This window comes from Balaenoptera musculus, chromosome 8, assembly GCF_009873245.2.
Source record: "Balaenoptera musculus isolate JJ_BM4_2016_0621 chromosome 8, mBalMus1.pri.v3, whole genome shotgun sequence".
Classification (NCBI taxonomy): Eukaryota; Metazoa; Chordata; class Mammalia; order Artiodactyla; family Balaenopteridae; genus Balaenoptera; species Balaenoptera musculus.
Genome location: NC_045792.1, coordinates 82,164,966 through 82,189,166, shown reverse-complemented (window position 1 = coordinate 82,189,166; position 24,201 = coordinate 82,164,966). Strand labels below are relative to the sequence as shown.

Here is a 24,201-nt window from a genome sequence, read left to right as displayed (position 1 = left end):
AGAAGCACAGTTGTCACAAATCAATTAGTTTCATAACTTGGGAAGCTCTGAGGTATAATTCTCAATCTTGTATGTAATGGATATCATAATAAAAACAAATATTAAAAAAGTGTTAAATTTGTGTCTTGTGTTGATTAGATTATTTCAGCATAACCTAAAAGATATTAAAGGACCTATATTTAAAAATATGTGATCGGTCTTAGGAACTTTATTCATGAAACATGCATGTTTACTTATTCAGTGTATCGAAAGTAAGTCTTACATAATGGTTAAGTGCTTATAATCATTGATTAATAAATTTTTTACGTTATGAAAACTGCAAATTTTAAGGAAACTAAAGTGACATTAAAATTAATTGCTAAAGCGTTGCTGCATTAAGGTCATCAGAAATTAATGAATTAATGGAGCTAAAATTCCATTATTATGACCATCAAATAAAGAATTGGTTGGGGTTATTACCAAGGCACGTATATCACATTGAATGATAGGAAACATGGGATACAGACCTTTCACAGAAGATCATGCCACCTACATAGCTAATCCATTGATCTTTTTGGTAAAAGGAGTATCATGAATACTTTGTATTTTCGAACCAAGATAAATTTCCCCTCCCCCACAATTCATCCGTCAAGTTGCCTGGTATTTCCTATTAAAGGAGAAAAGGAAATTCCTTCCTGACCTTGCAAATGATCATTTTCTTTCTTGAAGCATGAGATTTGATTGCCCTTGCAATCTGGGCTCACACTTACTGCCTGCACTGTGAATAACAGTTCCTTTCTCAGTCATAGTGTTTGACTCTATGACCTCCCACAGAAATGAATTCCAGCCACAGACGGTGCATTGGAAAATGGAGATGGGAGTTCTTTGATACTAGATGTTCAAAGTATTGAGCTAGAAGCATCCTGCTCTGAATTCTCTATAAATGCAAATCTAGCTGGGTCACAGAGGAGGTATCCAAATAGTCTCGGGAAGCATTTGCCCTATAAAACCGTACTTAAAAATCCCAGAGTGGACAGCCAGTGTAGCTTTTTGTTGCTACCTGGATTAGAGGAAATGGAGAATATTTTGCCAGTAAGCGTGGCTGGAGGAAAGCAAGCCATTTTGGTAAATTACTAATTCAGACTTGTTTTCAGAATATGTGATATTGATGGAACCAGGGTAAAAGTTGAACTTTGCTTTATTAGTTCTTTGATAATAAAAATATTTGTATGGTGCTTTGTAGTTTATGATGTGATTTTTCTGGGTTAAAGTTATCTCATTTGATTTTCTTAACAGTAAATTTCCCTCAAAGTAGGGAAGTATTATTGTTATTGGCACAAATTCCCAGTAATTCTGAAAATAATATTAGGAGGGAATACATAAAATACTCAGGAAAGCAACAGTTCTGAAGTATTCTCAGATACTTTGGAAGGGCTTATTTGAATATAAACAGTGTTCATTATCAATCAAACTTATCAACTCTTTTATTCATCCAAAAGAGTTTTACCACAGTTTGAACAAATTGACATTGTTCAATAGTTGTCCTTATGTGCATGGCTTATTTCACTTGGCAAAGTGTTTTCAAGGTTCCTCCATATCAGTATATCAGTAGTATGTGTCAGAATTTCCTTCCTTCAGGGCTGAGTAATATTCTACTACATGTAATACCACCTTTTATTTATCGATTCTTCTGTCAATGGACATTTGGGTTGCTTCTACCTTTTGGCTATTGTGGTTATGGATACTTTTAATTGAAGAATTTTATTATTTAAAACACTACTGAATAATCTCAGTAGGTAAACTTATTTTTATAAGGTGATTTAAAATGTAGATATGATTGCTTCCATAATTAATTTTATTATCATCCATTATTATTCCTTTGAAATACTCAAGAGTATTTTATTGGCAAATATTTATTGCCTTAACTTGAAAGTCCTATAATATATTGAGTACCTATGAGGACTATGGCTTAGATACTGAAAAGACAGACGTGGATAGAGGACATAAATGTGGAGATAGTCATAGACAAATACAGTATGCAGATTTGAATTGTTTGACCTGCACAGTATGTATAAATTAAAAAAAAATTAGTTGCTGATATCTAGAAATCAGGAGATTTTTACTTTAAATTCTAGATTTTGGTTTCTTAGAAAATCTGGAACATCTGGCAATACCCTAGACCACTTTTCCACATGACAACATTTTGTGGGGCTGAGTGGCAGTTGCCACCTTTAGACAGAATTCATACTCTTCAGTTGAACATAGATGCTATATTATCTGCTTTTCTCATTTTTACGTTCCTAGCCAACAGACCTCTTCTCTGGAGCTGTGCTGTACTTGACACGTGGCTAGTCCAAATGAGACATGCTGTAAGTGTGAAATTCACACTGGATTTCAAAGATTTGGCATGAAATAGCATGGCAAAATATTTCATTAATAATTTTTGTATTGATTGTGTTTTTAAATGGTAATATTTTGGTTAAATAAATTACTAAAATAAATTTAACTTGTTTCTTTTTACCTTTTTTAAAATGTGGCTACTAGACAATTTAAGATTACATGTGTGCCTCACATTAGCTTTCTGTTGGACAGTACTACTCTTGATGGTCATGGCCTAGTACAGGGGTTGCTAAACAATAGCGCATGAGCCAAATCTGACTGGTTTCCTGTTTTGGTATGATCCACAAGTTAAGAATGATTTTCACAGGTGAATATTTGCAATTCTTTTGATTAAGTGAAATGTTATTCCCCCGCAAAGAATTTTATTTTTCTCATTAGTGGACTTGTAGTACAAAACATTGTACTCAATTATTATTATTATTATTATATTTTGAATTTCCTCAAAAGTTTATGAAAATTTGGTTTTTTTCTCTTGTTATTCAAGTTCCTGTATTTTATCCTTGATGTTCCTTCTTGGTATGCAAAGCCTAAAATATTTACTATCTGTCTTTTTACAGAAAAAGTTTACTAACCCTGCTGATGCAGGCAGCTGTCCGAGGAAGTTAAGCATAGTGGAAATGCTCTGGATTCTGATAGGCAAGGGTTCCAATTTTATCAATTGATCAATTGATCTACTCTCTGTGTCTTAGTTTTCTTATCTGTAAAATGGCAATAATGATTCCTTTCTGAATTGTTTTGAAGATTAGGTAAGATACTGTACAAGATGTTTTGTGGAACAGGTGACTAGCACTTCCTCTGCCTAGAATGCTCTTCCTTGTCATACCTGAGCTGGTGACTTCTTGCCCATCTTTAGCGTAGTAACATTTCTAGCTAAGAGAAGTATTTCTTGCTCTGGCCCCAAGCCTAGGTTAGCTCTCCCTGTAAATTCTGCACTTTTTTTATGCTTATCATACTTACTGCTGTTTGTCCCACATCTATCTGCTTTCTAAGATTTTAAGGTCTATGAGGGAAGTGTCTTGATAACCCCTGTTTTCTAGGACTAACACATAATATGTATTCAATGTTTTTTTTGAGTGGTGTTGATGCAAAATGCTATACATATGACACAAAAAACTAGAAGAATTCAGAGGGAAGAGATTTGTTTTTTCCACAGAGATTTCAAAGTTTGTGTCTAGAGATTTTGGCCATGTTTTAGGACATATAATTTAAACATGCTTTATTATTCTCTTCTACAATACTTGGATTTTCTCACTCATCTTTCTTAAAGATGAGTGAGGAAATGCAAGTAAAACACTAAACACAGTGCCGGGCACATAGTAAGGCCTCAACAAATTCTCTCTTCTCTAATGGTAGATGATGATGATAAATCAGAATATTGAACATAAAAATAAGCAAAGTATCTATGTACTTGATAAAATTGAGAGATCAAAAATTTTAGAGAACAGAAGGGAATCCATTTTAGAGAAAGTAAATTAGTCATTCCAGCACCCAAATTCAAACCACTCTCATCAACAGAAGTCAACTTTATTTTTTTAAAGAACAGGATTTGAAGTATAGGACAGTAAAAATTTAGAATCCAGATCAACTTCTGAAAACCAAAACTAAATTTTGTCCTGAGTTTATATATTAGTTACAAGTTTATATGCTAAATGTTTATGTGTCAAAATGTTTCTGGTCAGAATGACCACTGGCAGTTGTGGCTCCTGTCCCTTCAGAACACGAGGCTTAACAGCTGGGAAGAAAAAGCACGTAGTAGGGTCCACGTTAGCCTTTGCCAACAGGAATGGACACTAAGGCTCTAGAGAGGATGGAGCTGATTATAAAATGCAGCCTCAGGGTTCTCTCTTACAGCCTTACCTAACCTTGTAATGGAGGTCACCCGTTATATTTTAAAAGGCCAGATTTGGATGATGAACATGGTTCCAGAAGATGGAGTCATTATCCTCCTTAATTTTATATATAGTACCAAACTTCAGGAATTTCTGGAATTTCTTTTGAGAATTCTATGTATTCCAGCCATAGTTTTCCAAGTCTTCAGCTTTATTCAGTTTAACCAATATTTGTCAAGTATCTACTGTGTGCTGGGCATTAAGGATATAGAGTTGAATATAGATTCAGAACCTACTTTAGAGGAGCTCAGAGTCTGGTGGATGAGATCAGTGTGCAAGAGACACCAATTCACTGCATAAGTGCTGTGATAGCACTCTGCACAGTTACTGTAGAAGCATCAAAGATGGGCTCCCATGCCTAGGACCTAGAACCAATCAAAGCAGTCTTCCTGGTCGAGTTAAACCAGAGTCAGTGTGTGTGTGTGTGTGTGTGTGTGTGTGTGTAAGGGAGGTGGTGGTAGTATAACCTAGAGTTATGGCCATCTATTTTTATACTTGTAACTTTCTTAACCCACAATAAAACTCGAGGTTATAACACAATGACTATGGTGGTAATTCTCAGTGGTGGTGGAGAAGGCTCAGAATGGGATAGGGGATGTAAAGAATGGATCTTGAGATTCTCTCACAATATCAGGGTGTAGGGGCATTGGTGAGTAGCTGTAGAAATGGGATTTTGGTGGCATAGAGTAAGGCCAAGTCAGAGTTGTGGACAAAGATGAGAAATGAGGCAAGGGAAGAGGAAGAAGCCAGATAACGAGGCCATGATAAGGAGCATGGGTTTGTATCCTGTGAGCAGTGGGGAGTCACTGAAGAGTTTTGAGTGGACAGTGACGTAGTCAGATTTTTGCCTTAGAGCCGAAAAACAGGCTAAATAAAAAATGCAGATATGTGTGGGTTTTGCCTGTTCAAGATTTTTAAAGTTTTTGATCAAGTACTGAGAAAATATCCAAACTTTAGGACTGTATTCCCGTATGGCAACAATATGATGGAGATCAGTAGCAGTTGAGCCATTGGATGAAGCATCTACCGTCTTTCAGGGACCACACATTAAAGCTCATGGAAGGGTTCTGTTCCAAGTTTGATCACTCCTGAACAGGTCAGTGTGAATGCTGTTTTGTGATTATTCAGGACTGAACCAGTTGCCCTGCCCTATAATGGCAGAGTTTGTCATGATTATTATGTCTTAACCAGGACCAAATGGAACAGGAAAAGGATCAGTAACCTTAAAGATGGCCAAGGGTGCAGAGTGCAGAGTATAGGCCCATCCTAGTAGATGGAAAGATAGTAAATAACTAATCATACAAATGTATGAGCTGGTGTGCTAGAGTTATGAATAGACTGCTCTGGCAGCACAAAAAGGATGACAGATTGCCTTGGGAAAAGCAACCTGAAGAGAGGTTAGAGAAGACTTTATTAAACAGAGAAGAAAGTTTTCCCCAGACAGTCTTAGAGTTCACTTGTTATCTCAGATGAATTATTTCACTCTCAAGAGTATCATGGTTGGACAGTAGATCACATGGTCACCCTATATAGAGCAGCAGTGTGTTGGAGACTTCTAGCCTTCCAGCAGAATCATTCTCTCTTTTTGACCTTGGCGACACTATCTCCCAGCCTGACTTGCAGTTGGAGGTGGCCCTGTGACTAAGTTCTCTTCAGTGAAATGGGAGCAAAAGTGATGTGTTCCCAGCAGCAGAAGAACTGAGGAAGTATGAAAATAAAAAGCCAATGTGCTTCTTTCCCTATCCCAAACTTCTCATGTCACAAATCTAGCTTGTACTATGATTAGAGGAGAGCTTGAAATCAGGCATGACACTGAAATTTTGAACAAGGTTGGATGAAATTTTAATACCTGTATGTACTAGGTAGTTCTAGATCTGCTTAAGATGTTTTGTAAGGGACAGCTGAAGACATTGCCATGCAATAAAAAGCAAGTTGCCAAATAATATGGCGGTGATACCATTTCTGTAAACATAAAATCCATATATTTTATATGTACTTGTATTTCTATTTATGTGCATAGGAAGAGGTCCAAGCTATTAAATACAAAACTGTTAACAGTACCTCTGAGTTCTCATTAACTGTACTAATCAATTGTATTAGAATGCATTAATAGAAATTTTCAGAGTGGAAAAATAACATTGGGTGTTAATTTTGATAATCCTAGAGATGAAGTGAATGTTTGGTAAGGAATTATACACAAGTCCTTTAATACGTTTGATGATAGCTGTTGCCGGTCAGTGGATCTTAATCTAGGTTTTTTGGGTTTTTTTTGTACAAACCTAAAACAAATTCTCCTAAAGTCTCTAAATGTAATTTATTTTCTTATTAATGTCATCAAATGTCAATTCATATAAATAGAATTCTGATTTTTTTTTAAAATTTATTTATTTATGGCTGTGTTGGGTCTTCGTTTCTGTGCGAGGGCTTTCTCCAGTTGCGGCAAGTGGGGGCCACTCTTCATCGCGGTGCGCGGGCCTCTTATTATCGCGGCCTCTCGTTGCGGGGCACAGGCTCCAGATGCGCAGGCTCAGTAGTTGTGGCTCACGGGCCTAGTTGCTCCGTGGCATGTGGGATCTTCCCAGACCAGGGCTCGAACCCATGTCCCCTGCATTGGCAGGCAAATTTTCAACCACTGCGCCACCAGGGAAGCCCTAGAATTCTGATTTTTAACTCTGATCTTTCATAATCAAATGCTCTAATATGAAGGAAGAATTTGCCAATTTGTCTGTTACTATTTCCTCCATTTTTAAATCATATTTCCTGATGTATCCGAGACGTAATTAAAAACCATGGGCCCTGGAGTCAGACATGCCTGCATTTGAATCTCAGTTCTTTAAATTTCTTTACTGTGTGTTAACAGGCAAGTTACTTTACCTCTTTAAGCATCATTTACAGGACTTCCTGAAGCGTTTTTGAGGATTAAATGCTATAGTGCATCCCCAGTGCCCAGAACAGTGTGACAGAGTCCCACCCTTATCTCTACACAGTCTTTGCTCTCATCTCAGTTCACTTTTAAGTAGCAGTAAATATAGTTTAATGCAGTTATTAAATAAGAATTCATAAACCTTCCATTGCCCTGCATTAATTTACACTACCCAGCCTCTCAAAAAAGTTTAACTCAAAAAAGTTTAACAGGCTGTTGGTAATTTGAAAGCAAAGGTGTTAATAGTATTTTATGTTTTTTGTCTCTTTTTGTAAATTTCTTGTTTTCTTCTGAATTATATTTTATCTTTCAAAGATTGAAATAAAATGAGGGAAAAGATAATTATGTTGGGACAAATGTGGACAGAAGACAGGTTTTAAAAATGAGTAGTAACATATATATATTGGTGGGTAACAGGAAAAGAAGCAATATTAAAAAGAGTCTTTTTTTAATTGCAAGATTCATGCATGTATATGTATTAATATTGTAGAAAATTTAGTTTATAGAGATAAACTGATGTAAATAAGAAAAAAGCTACACCATCCACAGTCTCACCAGTCTGAGTAGTTATTCTCAATATTTTAGTATATATCCTTCTCATATACTGATATATATTTAAAATCTTACTTACTTTTTTAAAAAAGTAAATTAATTTTAATTAATTTATTTTTGGCTGTGTTGGGTCTTCATTGCTGCACGTGGGCTTTCTCTAGTTGTGGCGAGCGGGGGCTACTCTTTGTTGCGATGCACGGGCTTCTCATTGTGGTGGCTTCTCTTGTTGCGGAGCACGGGCTCTAGGTGCGCGGGCTTCAATAGTTGTGGCACGCGGGCTTCAATAGTTGTGGCACGCGGGCTCAGTAGTTGTGGTTTGCAGGCTTTAGAGCGTAGGCTCAGTAGTTGTGGCACATGGGCTTAGTTGCTCTGCGGCATGTGGGATCTTCCCAGACCAGGGCTCGAACCCGTGTCCCCTGCATTGGCAGGCGGATTCTTAACCACTGTGCCACCAGGGAAGTTCCCTTATTTACTTTATGAGACAATTTTTTCAGGTAGTATATTGTTGCCATTTCCCATTATTAAATATTCTATAGCATTATTTTAAATGGATGATGATATTCTAGTCAAAAGCTTTATTTTACTAATCTTCTTAATTTTGAAATTTATGTATGCAATTTTTTTTACTGTTGCAAAACAATGTTTTGTCATCATTTTAGTCAGTTTTCTGGTGCATATCCATAATTATTTCCTATTGAAAAATTCCTAGAAGTGGAATGTCCAGATAAAAGGTTGTGCACATTTTAAAGGTTTGATATACATTGCCAAAGGTTCCTCTAATGAGCTGTAACATTTATGCTTTCATTAGCAATACGTGAAAACACCAGTTTCCCTGTATTCAGTATACCTTGAATTCACTAATCCTGATCAGTAGAAAAAATTTTTTGACCGGTCAGTAAGTTAAACACATCATCTCATTGTTTTACTTTGAATTATTTTATTAGTAGTAATATTGAACTTTATATGTGTGTTTTCTTTGACAATTGTATTTTTTTAATGAATTGAGTGTTCATTTCCTTTGCTCCTATTTTCCTTGGTGTTTATCTTTTTCTTAATTATTTTTTTAGTCTACTTAGAAGTGTTCTTTACATATTAAGGATATTAACCTATTGTCATGTTGCAAATATTTTCTCAGTATATTGTTGCTTTTCGATTTTATTAAAGCTCCTTTTTGAGATACAGAAGTTTAAGACTTTCATTTATTTAAATCTATCCATGTAAGACTTAGAGAGACATTTTCTTTTCAGACTCTACAAATTCAACTATATTATCTTCCAGCACTTTTATAATTATATTTAAATCTTTAAGTCACTAAAAGTGTTTAAAGTAAAAAAATGGATCCAACATATTTTTCTAAAGTGTTAGTCAGTTGTTCATTTCAATACTACTTACAAAATCCACCCCTTTCCTTTTTGAATTGAAATTTGGACCACAACCCCTTCTCTGAACTTTCTGGGGCTAGATGTATTTTGGAACTCATAATGTTTGGGATTTTAGAAAGTAATGTAGCACATAGACCATATAGTGTATAACAACTGTAGTGGGGTCTGAAACAGTTCCCTGTACTAAAGTACTTTAATATTTTCACAGTAAAACATTCACACTAAGTGATATAAGTAATGTCTATAAATCAGTCCTTGCTAGGTTTTGCTGCCTGATAAGTTCTAAAAAAACATTCAGTTTTCAGAAATTTTTGAATTTTGTAAGTGTGACTAAGAGATTTTAGACTTGTATCACATGTAACATGTCATAAAGCCCTAAGTATATAAGTTGTGTCTATTTTGGCCTGATATTTAGTTCTATCTTCTGTCATGGTACACAGTGCGATACACTGCTTTAGTGATTTTTGTTTTAAGGTACATTTTAATACTAGTTTTACTATTTCACCTTTTTTCCAAAAGTTTCTTGGTCATAGTTTTTAGATGTATTAGAGAATTTTTTCCTCAAGGCTCAAATTACATGGGAGAATTATAGATTAGTTTGGGGGAAGCACAGCAGACAGGGTTGAGCCGTGCTGACGATGGACAGAGTTGTGCTTCTGTGTCTGGGCACTGAGTCACGTTTGTACTCACTCTTGAATAACTCCTCAACTTTCAAGACCAACTTGAGAATCGCTGGTCTCTTGACACATATCTGAAAGTATATCTTGCTGGACACCCCGAGGTGCTCTCATGTTATCTCATATTTATCTTAAAACCTCCTAGGAGCTATGTTATAAAGAAACCCATTTATCTTGGTTTAACTTAGTGTTTAGGAAGATCATTTGACCACAAAATCCCTATATCACAATACCCAGTACATAGTTTAGGAAACATTTGTCCAGTGAGAAATAAAAGTACTTATAATTTGAGGATTTTCATCCATCACTAATCCATCACAAGTGTTTATTGAATGTCTGCTATCTTCCTGTTATGGTTTATTTATTAGGGGATATAAAAGAATCGTAAGACATGGTACCTTACCCCAGGAGCAAACATAATGAAAACAATTAGGGAAATGCTGACTGTGGAAGTGTAATTCTCAATGGACTGTTAGCCCTCTGAAGGTACAGAGGCACCTAATCGATATTTGTATCACTGGAACCAGCACAGTGCATTGTTTGTATCAGCACTATCATTCAGTAAATATACTAGATAAAAGAGTGAAAGAAGGGAGAGAGGAAGGGGCACCATCTATAGGATATGGCAGTATATTTTGGCTCATACATGCACACGAGGGGAAGACAAAGCCAGAGTGGGCTTCACAAATGGGACTGGGCCAAAGTTGGGTGACAAAGGATTGATGGGGACATTTCCCCCATCACTGTGGGAAATAATGATTGAAAATAGGCTTATTGGAGATGTAAGGTGTATCACACCAGCCAAACACATGTTCAGACACTGTTCTAGAAGGATAGAGGCCCATCTGACTTACCCTCTCTGGGCTCCAGAATCCTAACTATGGTTCTCAAGGAGTTCTCTGATTCAGATAGCTATTTTAGTGGGTGAGAAAAAATGCAGTTCATTACCCTGTGTAAAATAATGAAACATTCTAGTGTGGGAAATGGCGCAGGACTGGTCTAACAAAAATAGAGTTTTGTTAGACATAATTAAGTAGACATAATTCAGAAGCAGCCTGCCACATAAATGCTTCTCAGATGAACTCTGAAGTTTTTTTCAAGAATCCATAAACAATAAAATGGTTTCCTTGATACCCTTATTTGATTTACTCAATTTAGTAATTACCAGCTTATCAATTTCCCCCCAAAATGTACAGTCTGATTGTGTTTTATTTCTCTCCTTTGCTTTATAAATACTGTTTTTGCCTTTGTTCCTTGGCTCTGTCTATAAACAGATTCTCTCACGTGTGTGGACACAATTTGTGTGCAAAATAACTACTAACTGACTCTGAGTTATTTTCTGACACAAATATTACTTTCTTCCTGAGCTCTTGCCCACTGGATCTGGGGGGAAAATAACTGAATGTCCAATTCAGTTCAAAGCTTAGTCTGATCGGATCATTTAAATAGTTATTTTAGGTCATTATTTCTCTCAGATAGACTCTCCTGTATTCTGTTGGTTTCCTTCAGGTAGTATATGGAAGAAGAGGTTGTGTGGCTTTCAGATCCTTAAAGCACCGGGGTAAGGGGCCCCTGACCTCATGCTGGCCCATTGGAATGTACATGTTGGCCCAGCAGCTGCTCGCCAGTGGAAGGATGTCCCTTGTTCACCTAGTTGCTGGATGCTCTTCTGGCCTGCAGTGTGTGAACTTACAGCTCATTCTCTTGGCCCAGGCACTTTCTCTGGTGGTGCTTCCTGGATGATCCAGCCTCAGCTTGACTTCCTGTGGTGGTAGAGATAGCCCTCCAAAGTCTGACTGAGACACCCATTTGGCCCTGGCTCAGCTGGTTTGTGGTGCTGCTCTCACTACAGAGCAAGCTCTCCTCGCTATGTGAATAGCCTGTGATAGACTTCACTGAGACGCTTCCGTGTCACAAGACACAGAAACCAAGGGTGGTTCAGGAGAGGTAAACCTCAGGCCTCCCTCTGCCTGCCCGTATCATGTCATCTTGTCAACCTGGTTGTTTCCTAAGTTGCTGCAGGACAGTTCCTCCCTGTGTCCATACTGAGGGGAGGGGAACAGAAGACCCCTCTGCCCAAGGATTGTTTCCACTTACCTGACACTTGTCTCCCTTCCCAAGCCACACCCTGAAAGAGGGGAACTTAAGACCTGATTCTTCTGGCTATTTTACTTTCTTGCTTCTCTCTCTGAGACTTCTTCCAATTTTTCCTCTAGGACAGAAGGAGGTAGGCTTTAATTTTGTTCCTACATTGTATCTTATTCCTGATTCCAGCAAAGGCTTAATAGCAGTCAGTCATTACTCTTAATTTACAAAGGGAAATTTATGGGCTGAGTCATCTAAATTTAGCTGTTGATATGCTAATGGGGGTGGTAAAGGGTTTTCTTGAAAGGCAGATCCTTTCTCAAGGCAACAGTCTTATATGCAGGGATATTGTTTTGTTGCACATTTCTGTTGTACATGACAGAAGCAATATCACTGTGACAAATCTTAGGGATACCTGGAATAGTCTGGGCAGTCTTGCAGGTCGAAAGGCCAAAAAGAAAAGCATCATCTTTAAACCATTACTCTTGTTACATTACCCATTATAATACCCAAAGGACACACTATTAAGACATTCGAGTGGGATACCTTTAGTTACTAGGAATAGAGACTCATTCAGATCTTCTAAAGTAATGCGGCATTTACCGTGAGGACATATATGACATATCTGTTAGAGTTTATTAGTTGCAATCAGTGGGGTCTGTCTCAGGCTAACTTAGGCAGAAACAGAATTTAATGGGATGGCAGGTGGTAGCACATGGAATTCAAGGAAAGACCAAACAAAGGGGCTGTAGAAAGAACTGGAACAACTCCAGACATCTGGATTTAAGGGACAATCTCCTCAGAGTGCTAGTAGTGGGACAGATTCTCTCCAACTGTTTATGTCTCTGTATGGTTCCCCTCGTGACTCTGTATCTCTGAAGAGAGAGGCTGGTTGGTCTGGGGAGGCCAGGGGTCTACCTCTTGGCCAGAGTAGTACAGTCGCTCCAAAACTACACATGATGGTGGAAGAAATGGCGTAGAGAGTCAGTCTGAGAGGGCAAGCTGAGTTAAATTTAGGGCATGTGGCATTCCTAATTGGGATAGAATGTTTAGGCAGAAAGTTTATAATCTGGCTACTAAGTCAGGACTAACTCAGCACCACTTTCCCCACAAATGTGGAAAGGCTAAAATTTGTTTATGATTACTTTTTTTAAAAAACAGGGAAGGAAGGAGATTTTAAAAGTAGTTTGTTTCTTTAATTAAGTTAAATAAATTGAAGGTAAGCTCTTATGGAGAATTCTCTTTTACATCCCTTTAGACAAACTATAAATATTTTAAAATATTACTGTTTTAAAATGGTCATGAAGTGTTTGCTGGTTTTTAAATATTATGAAGATTTCTTTTTAAAATTCTCCTTTTAAACAAACTGACCTCAAAAAGCTACAGGCTCTGGTAAAGGTAGCTTTTTTTCAAAGAATTGGCAAGGATGGGAGAGGAATGCCTGGCTTTGGAAGGCCTGGGCTGTATGAACCATCACTGTTGCCCAGTGTCTCAGAACTAATTTGTGGCAGAGCCAGAATTCGCAGCTAGTTTTGAATTAAGGATTCTGCTCTTTTCCCCAAGTGTAAAAGTGGCACTCTTGAATTTTTTTTTGTAGAAGGGATTTAAGTGAGATAACCCTGTTAGAAGTGGGGGCTAGGTCAGGACTTTCTTAAGGTCCAGGTCTAAGACTGAAACTGAGTTAAGTATATATAGCTTGAGAGGATGGGGCTGAGCCAAGGGAAAGCTAAGTACTGAGTCCTCCATTATGCCCTTACTATAGGACTAGCACCTTATTGGGATTGACATGTATACACTAATATGTATAAAATAGATAACTAATAAGAACCTGCTGTTTAAAAATAAAAAAAAAGAAAGAAGAGAAATAGATTAGGTTACACTAACTATCTAGTCCTTGTTGTCATTCCTTCCATTCAGACCATTGCCAAGGCTCGCCCACTTGGATCAGCTATGTCCTTTCTCTCTGCTTATGCTTTAAGGCTCAGTTTTCTCTCCTTCCCCTCCCAAAGTCATGCCAAAGCAATCACTGATTGTGTTTAGAACAAATTTTATCATGTAATTAATTACTAATTAGTAATATTAATTAATAATATTGCTCTATAGTATCACTACTTTTCCTAGCTAGGTACTGCCCATCGTTTTTTGACTTTCTGTCTCCAACCACTCCATCCCCCAATAATATTTTTGCCCTTTATACTTATAGATTGTATTGTTTATACCTCCATTTGACAATTAATTATGATCTACCTTCTGCCATATATTGTTTCTCACTTTCTATTGCTTTTTATTTATTTATTGTCTCCTCAACCGTATCACACTTTGCTATTAACCTATTTGTACCTAGAAAAATGTCTAGTACAGTTGTTGCATATGAAAGCATGTTATTTAATGCTGTGATTTTCTGAACTGGTGAGGTGATTTGGAATCAACTGGATTCAGTTCTAGGTTCCAACTCTCTCCTTGCCTATAACACCAACTTTATTTAATTAAGAGCTAAGCGTTTGTTTAACGATTTCAGAGACCACCCCTCCCCGCCCCACCATGAGGACCATTTATTAAACAGACCATGTGTATTTTTCATTTGCCCAGCCTAATTATAAACCTTGAATCCTGGTCTGGTGCTTCTTCATAGTCCCTAGCTTGATTTTGAATAAATAGTAGGTTTTTAATAAACATTAAGATGAAATAAGAGTATAATATTTATATCATGAATTTTAGGTTTAGTTCAGTTCTAAAGGATATTTAAATTAAGTCAAAAATAGTTCAGATTTCTTTAACATTACAAGTGTTGAGCACATGAAATCATTTCTTAAAGAGATTCACACACACACACACACACACTTCAAAAACCCCATTTCAGAGTTCCATGAATCACCTTTAATATTTATGGCAGGAACAGATAGCATTTATTTGACATGTTGACCTGTTTACCAATTTGATTTTGTACATTTGAACTTTTCAAACCATTGCCTATATTTTGGTTTCATCTTTGTTGACAGGTAGGGAACCAAAAATATCAGCCTGATCCAATTTAAAATGATACAGACTATTATCGTTTAATTCCTTTACCAATTTTTGTGTGTGTGGCCACTCTTTAACAATTCCGTTAATGCATTTCCACGCACAAATTATTTAGGTTGACAAAATTCAGAGTTTTTTTCTGGACATCCATGATACCAAGTAGTGGCTTCCCCCGCACTCCTAGCAGCCGCCTCCTGTTCCCATACATAAATGGCAGCCAGCAATGGCTGGAAACAAAGGACTCTCTCCCAGTCTCTGAATACAGTGACATTCATTCTGAGAGAAGCAGGGGCAGCTTTTTGAAAGCCGACTTCTTCAGCTCGACAATAACACACAATGAGTTATTGACTTGTTTATGTACGGAGCTCTTTTCAGTAACTAACTCTGACTCCCACAGTCTGGACAAATGATTGATTTCGTGGTTAGAAAAAGAGAAAGCTCTCGCGCTAAACTCTGTAGTGCAAACTACTTCTTCCCCATTTGTTCCCTAACTGAATAGGACCTTATTAAAATGCACTTTCCAAAAAAATACCTGCAGCTGGTCTTTATAACCATGTTTTGTATATATAAATAAGTAATTTGTCCCAGTCTTTTGTATATTAACAGACCATTGGGAAACTTGTCAATATATATGAAGGCTGATTGTCCTGTTGTTTATGCTAAACTGTATTGCCTGTATTGATCTGCATGTAAAATATGGATCAAATAATTTATTAATAGATCAATATTTACTGGTCAAAAAGATTTTTGATAGAAAGATGGATTCAGTTTTCTTCTTGGGTTATGTTTTTTTATTAAGAACATTATACACAACACATATCATATGCTTAACATTTAAATCTTTAGCTGTTCTTCTGGAGAATACAGAGAAAACTGCATGCAGAACTACAGTTCAGAGCACTGACAGTTTGGTTAGACTAATAGACTCTTCCCTCTTTGGCTGGTACCTATCTGGAATGTCAATATGAATTAGATAGAACATACCAGTGTTTGATTACTGTAGCTTTTCTAAAAATATTAATAACTAGACTCTAGAGTTTACTTTAGAGTTATTTTCTCCTATAAAATAGATTTTATTTTATCTTAATATCGTGTTAAAATTTTCACACAATTAGTCTTTATGATTTTCATAAATATGCCTTAAAATATTTTTGGGGGGAGTTAAAAAAACAGGACAAAAAAACCATGTAATGTTAATGATACCATAAAATGAGATTACTGCTGTTCTGTCTGTATTTCTCCAGCAGGAGGTTTTGAGCCTGTTTTCCTCTCAAGGATGTCCATAGTAGAGCTTTCCTGAGCCAGCAAATGTTTGAAGAATTCCTCAAAATTAAGAGTACTTTCTATTATAGTCACAATGGGCCATATGTTTTGTATAAAACTATATATACATTACTAATCTATGACCCTTTAGGGCTTTAGAGAAAGTATAATGTCTGCTACGTTAGCATTAATAGTTTTATGTAAAATATAGTCTAAAAGGTAACAACCACTAGAAATCATTTCATTGGAATCTGTTGTTTCAGGTATACTTTTGTGGATTTCTTTTCTTAATTCCTAAACAAATTGAGGTGAATTTACTCCTTTTTAATCTTGTTTCTCTAACCAGACCATTGTCTTGAATCATTTTGTTCACTTTTCTTTGACAGAGCCATTGTGTTCCTTGTTTCTTCCATATCTGCTACTGTCTTTGACTAGTCTCTTGTCTGTTTTTTTCTGGTTACCATTAATATTGAATGAGCCAACTTTAACCTAATTTAGGATAGCCAGTGTTTGTTACTTACATATTTTTAAAATCTTAGCAGCAAGCTCTGGTGAAAATGGTGAATTAAACCTTCCTTATTTAGCTTGGTAAGTTTTGATGTGTATCACAAATATTTGGGGGTGTTTTCTCACATTTACAAAGGGCATGATGTAGTTAGAAAAAAGCGACTTGATTTTCCACTCCCCTGTTTGGTAGAGATTTGGCTTTTCATAGTTACATACAAATTTTAGCCATCTTTCTGTTTTTTTATTGAGGTATATTGAGAAATATCACTGCAATGTCTAGTTAACATTCCTCACTATACATAGTTACAGATTTTTTTCCTTGTGATGAGAACTTTTAAGATCTACTCTCTTAGCAACTTTCATATATGCAATACACTATTATTAACTATAGTCACTATGCTGTACATTATATCCCCATGACTTACTTATTTTATAACTGAAAGTTTGTACCTTTTGACTTCCTTCATCCATTTTGCCCACCTTTCAACCCCCATTCCACCTCTGGCAACCACCAGTGTTCTCTGTATCTATGAGCTTTTTTTCTTTTTTAAGATTCCATATGTAAGTGAGATCATATGCTATTTATCTTTCTCCATCTGACTTTTTTCACTTAGGATAATGCCCTTAAGGTTCATCCTTCCTGTTTGTTTTGATTTTTAATTTGAAGTGTCTACCTCTTTATACATGAAAATTAGCCTCAGAAATTTCAAGCCCATTGACAAAAAATTATTTCATATATTTTAAGTAAGAACAGCAAATCAAAAGCATCTAGTTTTGTCTTAATGAAGAAACAGGATGTTCTCCTCCAAAGTGACAGGAGAGAAGAATCTTACTGTCGTTATTGTGTCTGGAATTTGAGGGAGAGATGCTGTTTGCACTGCATATTATTAATATCTCAAAGTGAAAATGCATTCTCTTAATTTGACTTTTTACTTTCAATAATTTCCTTTAAATGATTGTATTAAGATATCTCTCTTTTTGAATGTCTGGGCTGTTTTCAGAAGAGGCCCCATGTATGTATCCTTATGTTTTGTTGACAATTTATTTCTCAATATCTTACTGGGTTCTCTATTTGGTACTATGCATATGATGCTTTTCAGTAATGTTGATATGTTTTTCCCTCAGCTTATGTAGATTAGGATAGTGCTAGAAGTTGAGTGTTAGAATGAGGTGATTTTTCCAACTGTAGTGGTTTTAGAGGTAAAGAATTCCTACCTTTTAAGGAGTTACTTGGAAGCAGTTCTACATCTCATGGTCCTGGGAGACCACATTGAATCGGACCTACTGCAGTGGCACCAAAGAGTTTTTATAGCTCTGTTTTTGTTTTGTTTTGCTTCCCTTCAAAAAAGATCTGCTCTGAATGTGTTTGCATTTGGAAATTAATTTTGTGAAGAAAAGATGACCTTGGTGAATATTCCCCAGTCACTCTCCTTCACATATCCTCCTGAAATGAGACTCCCCTGATAAAGAAATAATCATAGAGACTTGACACAAGTACGTTGTGCCATAGTTTACACATAGGCTTCCTTGTGTGGAAGTTGAGTTTGATATTTGACTTTTTATAATATTACATTTTCTGTATTACTTTAGCACAGGAAAAAATATTCCTTGGGGAGATTGATTCTAAGAATAGCTTCACATGATGATTTTTCCCAGTTTTTATTGACATATAATTAACATATGGCCCTGTGTAAGTTTAAGGTGAATAGCGTAATGACTTGACTTTTATATATTGTGAAATGATTACCACAGTAAGCTTAGTTAACATCCACCATTTCATATGGTTTAAAAAAATGTTTTTTTTTGTTGTGAACTCTTAGGATCTACTGTCTTAACAAACTTTCAAATATACCACATAGCATTGTAACTGTAGTCATCATGTATATCACATGTTGGTTTTTTTTGTTTTTTTTTTTAAAACTTGTTTTCAGTGGTTCTCGGTCTAGGACAGGCAAACATCTGCAAACATTTCCTGCTGTCCAAATTCAGTCTGCCTCTTGTTTGTTTTTTAAGTTCTGTTGGAACATAGCCACGCTCATTTGTTTATGTATTTTCTATTTCATGCTACGAGGGCAGAGTTGAGTAATTGCAAAAGAGACTTGTCTGTCCCCCTTTACCCCAAGCCTAAATATTTACTATCTGGCTCTCATAGAAATGTTTGTCAACTCCTTATCTAAGTTGATCATCAGGATCACCTAAGGATTCCTTAGACTTTTCTCCTCTACCAAAACAGAATCTCTGATAAACTGAGCTGTGTCACATATGAGTAGATGAAGACTTCACAGGTTTGATACTATTCGTATAGTATATAAGAATAGGTAGATTGAGGAGGTTATATTGTTGACCCCCACTCCCATTCTATCCCAAGTATAGGAGTGGGTCTTCAGGCAGGGTATAGATTAAAGATTCATGCTAACTCAAACATGATTTGCCAGGCATACAGTTGAGAAAGCCTATTTAAAATAACAACAGCATTAACAAAAGAAACAAAACAAAAAACATGGTCATTATTCATTCTTAATCTTCAATAAGGAGATACTACATGGCACGTCCATTGCTTAAGAATTGTTAAATATTCCAATTCAGAAGGTTCTGTATCAGGCTGCTATTTTCTTTCTTCCTATTAATACCAATCAGCTGAGTGAGTATTACTGTGTGAGTTTAGCTTTTTCCTTTTCTTGGAAGTAGCATTTTGTTTTGGTGGGGATTGTTTATAAAGAAATATAGAATGAGCCACATTCACCTTTTTATAACATGGGTTTACAGCAGTTGTAGAAGACCTCTATCTGGCTCTGTTCATGGAGCAGGTTGGAAGTAACCGTTCAGGTATTTAAGATAAAACTTACTCTTTGTCGTGAAATATTGTAAATCATTTTGAACCATTCGAGAGTGAATTGACATTTGCTTTTGGTTTATTTCCTTGAATTCTTATCCTGACATAACAGCAGCCAATTTATTCCCTACTGGCAATGAAAGATTTTAATAGGAATATCAGCCTAATTTAAAAAAATTTTGCTATGTTAATTTTGACAAAATGCTTTTAAAAGGTACTCATCAGTGTCAAATGTCTGCAATTAAGGACCCCTTCCCAAATCATATTTTAGTAAGCTTAAAAACAATAAAAGTGGAAGTGAAAAATACAGTGTTAAATGTTTTAAATACAAAAACATTTCGACTTATTTAATCTAAATGGAATTCATTTTCACATACGTATGGACCAAGTTAATTTGAAATCACCTTCCATGATTATGCTAAATTAGTTGTTTGAATAAACATTGCTATTAGGTGTCAATAGGTACCGAATTTCATGTCATTTACTTATTTATTTATTTTTCTAGTTGAACCTGGCTGTGGATGAACAGAAAGGGAAAATTACCGAAAAAGTCATTCTTTCAATGACAGCAAAGGAACACCATAAGGCACAAGAAGAAGTAAGGAACTTACTTTTTAAATTGTATTGTAAAACTACAATAAATACTAATTTTAAAATTAAGGCAGATTTTACTTTGATTTGGTAGTGAACCAACTTTGGTTTTCTGATAACAACATAATGAAAAAAACTGGTCAAAACTGGAAATCATTGTATTGATATAGGCACCTTGAAAAATAGTTATATGCTTGAAAGAATAAATCATATTATAATTTTCTGAAAACTACTTATGAATACTTTCTCATAAATCTCCTAAATTAGGAAATTATTACATGCAACTGGAATCTAGAAATTATGGACTATGCTAACATAGGAAAAACATTAAAATTTTATTGAACTTTGAACAAATAATAAAATCTTATTTTTATTTTCTGACTTGCTAGGAATAGAACTATCTTTCTGAATTTTAGAAATGCTAGCAATGTTATCTCTTATCAAGAAAAAACTGTAGTTTATAAATGTCAAGCCTAAGTGAGCTAATCATAAGATTCTGTAGGCAATATTGTAAAGAAGAACTATTAAAGCAAGACTTCTTCTCTCCAAAGCTCATGCTGTGAAGTTGACAGCATATTCCATAAATGAAATAATAATACAAAATTGGTGTTAGACAAAAGGGAAAAATGATTTTCATGTAGTTTCCTGGAATGCAAAAGCATTTAATCTTTCTGAGGAAAGATCATGAATTTGCTGATTTCCATGTACTACTGTCAGTAAATAAAATCTATAAGCAACTTTAAAGAATAAGATAGCATGAATATTTAAAAATTAAACTTTCGTGTAATTCTCTTTTGACATTTTGGCAAAGAAATCTATCCAAGCTTTAGGATTTTAATATTTTCTTATCATGGTAATTGCATCTCCTTTGCTAACTATGTATTTTACAATAGATGAACAAGTACAATGCATCAAATTTTCCTGAGTGAATTCAGTTCTCTAAGTTAGAGACTACCTTAATATTTAGGGCTTATATATGTGCAGTATTAAAGATTATATTATAAACATTGATTGGTAATCTCAGTAGGAAATATTTCATAAGAAAAATTCAACTTGAATTTTTCTAAGATATAACAAATAACAATTGTATACTTTTAAATTATAGTTCTGACTCATTCCACTTAATATTAACAAGTTAAAAACTAGGTTGTTAGTTCTAGATTTAAAAAATATTGTCCTCTATCCAACTGAAAAATGTTGTTTATCACAGTTTATTATATTTTCACAGTAAGTTTAAAATGAATCTATCATATATCTTGATATCGTCAGCTTTAGGAAATGCAAATAAAAATCTCTAGTTGAATGAGTATAATTAAAATTGTATCTATAATAACAAATTATTATTAGAGAATAAATAGAAATAATCTAAAAGAATGAACAGATTAACTATTTTCTGCATTTTAAATATTGTAATTATTTTGCTTGTTGATATTCTATGCAAAACTATAATTTCAATGGAACTGGAAACTTGAAGTGGCCCAGGAAAATGATCATTATGCTAAAAATATCATTTTTAATGCCACCTTGTTACCAAAGCTGGAAATGAAAATTATTTTTTCTGGAAAATCCAACAGTATTAATGCTTATTTGGTACTTCTTTATTATCATCTTAATGTTTATTTAGTACCTATATACATCACTTTTTCTCCTGCAAAGGGCCTTATTTGGTCACATATTTGCTTGATCAGCTATGACTCCAAGTGCCTTTTGTTTGCTTCAAAAGTCAAACACACAGTGAAGGGAGTATTTATTGTGTGTGTGGGTGTGAATGCGTGTGTGTAAGAACCTCTAAATATATTCCATACACTATGAGAAGAATTCTTATATCATTAATTTGAAAGTGATTTATTAATTTTGATGTGTAAGTCAGTGACATCAAGTTTTGTGCCTAATTCATATACAGAGATGTGAAATCATGATGGTAAAGAGAAATGAAAAATGTGGGGATGGGGAGATTACTCCAACATTTAATTTTGCCCACAGTTTTTTTACAAAATACTATATTTCTAGACGTATTTCAAAACCTTAAGTAAACATCATGAAATCTGAGATTTAGATTTAGGTATCTGCTGTCTGTATTTTTATCTTAAAATCTTATTTTATTTCATGTAATTTTTCCACATGAAAACTGGGAATAATAATAACATATGCATCATGAGACTACTTCGATGTGATGGTATATGTTGAACTGTATCAAGCTTTTTAGAAGTGGTCTACTGGAAATCAGTGTGTAATTTTTTTGTCAGTTTAAAAGTGTGTTATTCCAGGTTCTCTGAAAAGTTGACACCAGGATGGAATTTTTTTAAATGTGTATGGATTTTAATAGAAGAAATGCCATGAGAGAAAACGGGGAGAGCTCTAGGTAAGGCTGGGAGACCTGTCAGACTGAAATGCAGGCTTGAACATGAGTGAAGGAGAGAGGAAGGGAAGACTGGGTGGAAGTATCCTAGACTGTTGTGCAGTCTAAGGAGGGTTTGGCAAAGCTGCTGACGTATCCTTGAGTCAAAGTTGTCCGTCAGAGGGGTTTTGTGACTCCCTGGGTTGGAACTGCTTTAGTATCCTTGGCCATTGGTGCCAACCTGGTGATGGGTGTAAGAGCATAATAGCTTGGACCCTTGGTCAGTTATGCTCCTGTAGCCAGAAGTCTGTGAAGTGCATTCTTATTGCTTCCTCCAAAAGTATACTTGACATCATCCTTATTGCCATCATCATACCCCTCTTGCCAGATGAGTTATAAAGATATTTTTAAATGTCTTTATTTTCAATCACCCCTTCCCCCATGAGTTGTTGGGGACGTTGGACTCAAATAGGCCTAAAGGCAGCACATAAGTGACCCCTGGCTGGAAGCAATATAGATCTCCTTCCAAAATAATTTCCATCTCAGAAGAGGTCTGGGAATCTATTAAACAGTTGGGAGTAGTGGAAGTGATTGGAAAACGAGACAGAACACACTTCAGTTTCCCTTGTGGTTACACTGCAGCTCATCCTTAATTTTAAGATTAAGAGATACTTAATTTTGCTCACAGATTCCTATGTCTTTTCTAGCCTTCGTTCGTCAAGTCTGGTTATGTTCACTTCTTAACCTGAAAAACATTGTACCCTTGGGCCTGAACCAAGTAAGGGACTTCAGGGAGTTTAAAATACCCATTTTTATCTCCCTGTCGCCTTTCTGGTTCTTCTTAACTATGCTGTAAATTAGAAAGTGTCTTGGTCTTAAGTTTAAGCACTGACCCGGCTTTGAGACTATCCCAGATGCTGCATGCCAGGCTGATGTTCCTAGCATGGAGGCTGCCGCCCTTTGTGCCGATTTCAAGTGACAATTCAGTATAAAGTGCTCTGGAGTCTCCTCACTAACATATATGGACTCCAGGCCACATAGCATTCAGGCCAACAGCTGAACTCATCACTAGAAAAACCAGGAGCTCCTCAAAGAGTCATTCATAATAGTTAAAGTACAGTATTCACAATGTATGGTTCAGAGTGTACAACTTTGATAGGTATACATTTTAGAATGATTATAAACAGAATAATATTTTGTGTTTACTCTAAATCATCTTGAGAATTCAACTAAATTCAAGGGTTGCATGAATGACCAAAATGCCCTACATCTTATGCAAAAGCCTATGTATATGTTTATAGACAGGTGTGCATTTGCATTCTTTCAGAAGTTTGGTTTTTTTCCTCATCAGAATACTCTTTTTTTTTTTTTTTTTTTGCTACCTTCTGCTCATTTGTCACTCTCCCAAATTCTGTACAAGTGTCACTTCCGTGCTGCATTTCTACAGAGAATGAAGAGTAGAATGTGTAGGCTTTCTGCTGCACAATGAGATGGTGCATTTTTTCAACATATGCATACGTAAGCCTTCTTTTGTGAATGGGACTGATAGGGTCAGATAATGTTTAAAGGGAAAGGCTTTATGTCTCTCAGGCCTCTATGTTTCCACATGGATGCTCCCACACACACATAGATTGAATTATGAACAGACCCATTAATGCTGGGATCACAAAAGGTCAAGTTTTGTCTTCTTTTGCCCCCATTCACATTGCCTTTGTAGAGAGGAAAAAAAAAAGGATTTGCAGGAAAAAAAGATTCATGATG

At 35.7% G+C, this 24,201-nt stretch overlaps 1 protein-coding gene across 1 annotated transcript in view; it reads left to right on the top strand.

Annotated features, from left to right (window-relative positions):
* DCDC1 (doublecortin domain containing 1) overlaps nucleotides 1-24,201 on the top strand; it is a 445,514-nt gene that overhangs the window by 175,068 nt on the left and 246,245 nt on the right. Inside the window, exon 9 of the mRNA XM_036860073.1 lies at nucleotides 20,017-20,109. Coding sequence (XP_036715968.1) covers nucleotides 20,017-20,109 — 93 coding nt within the window. The remainder of the gene's footprint in view (nucleotides 1-20,016; nucleotides 20,110-24,201) is intronic.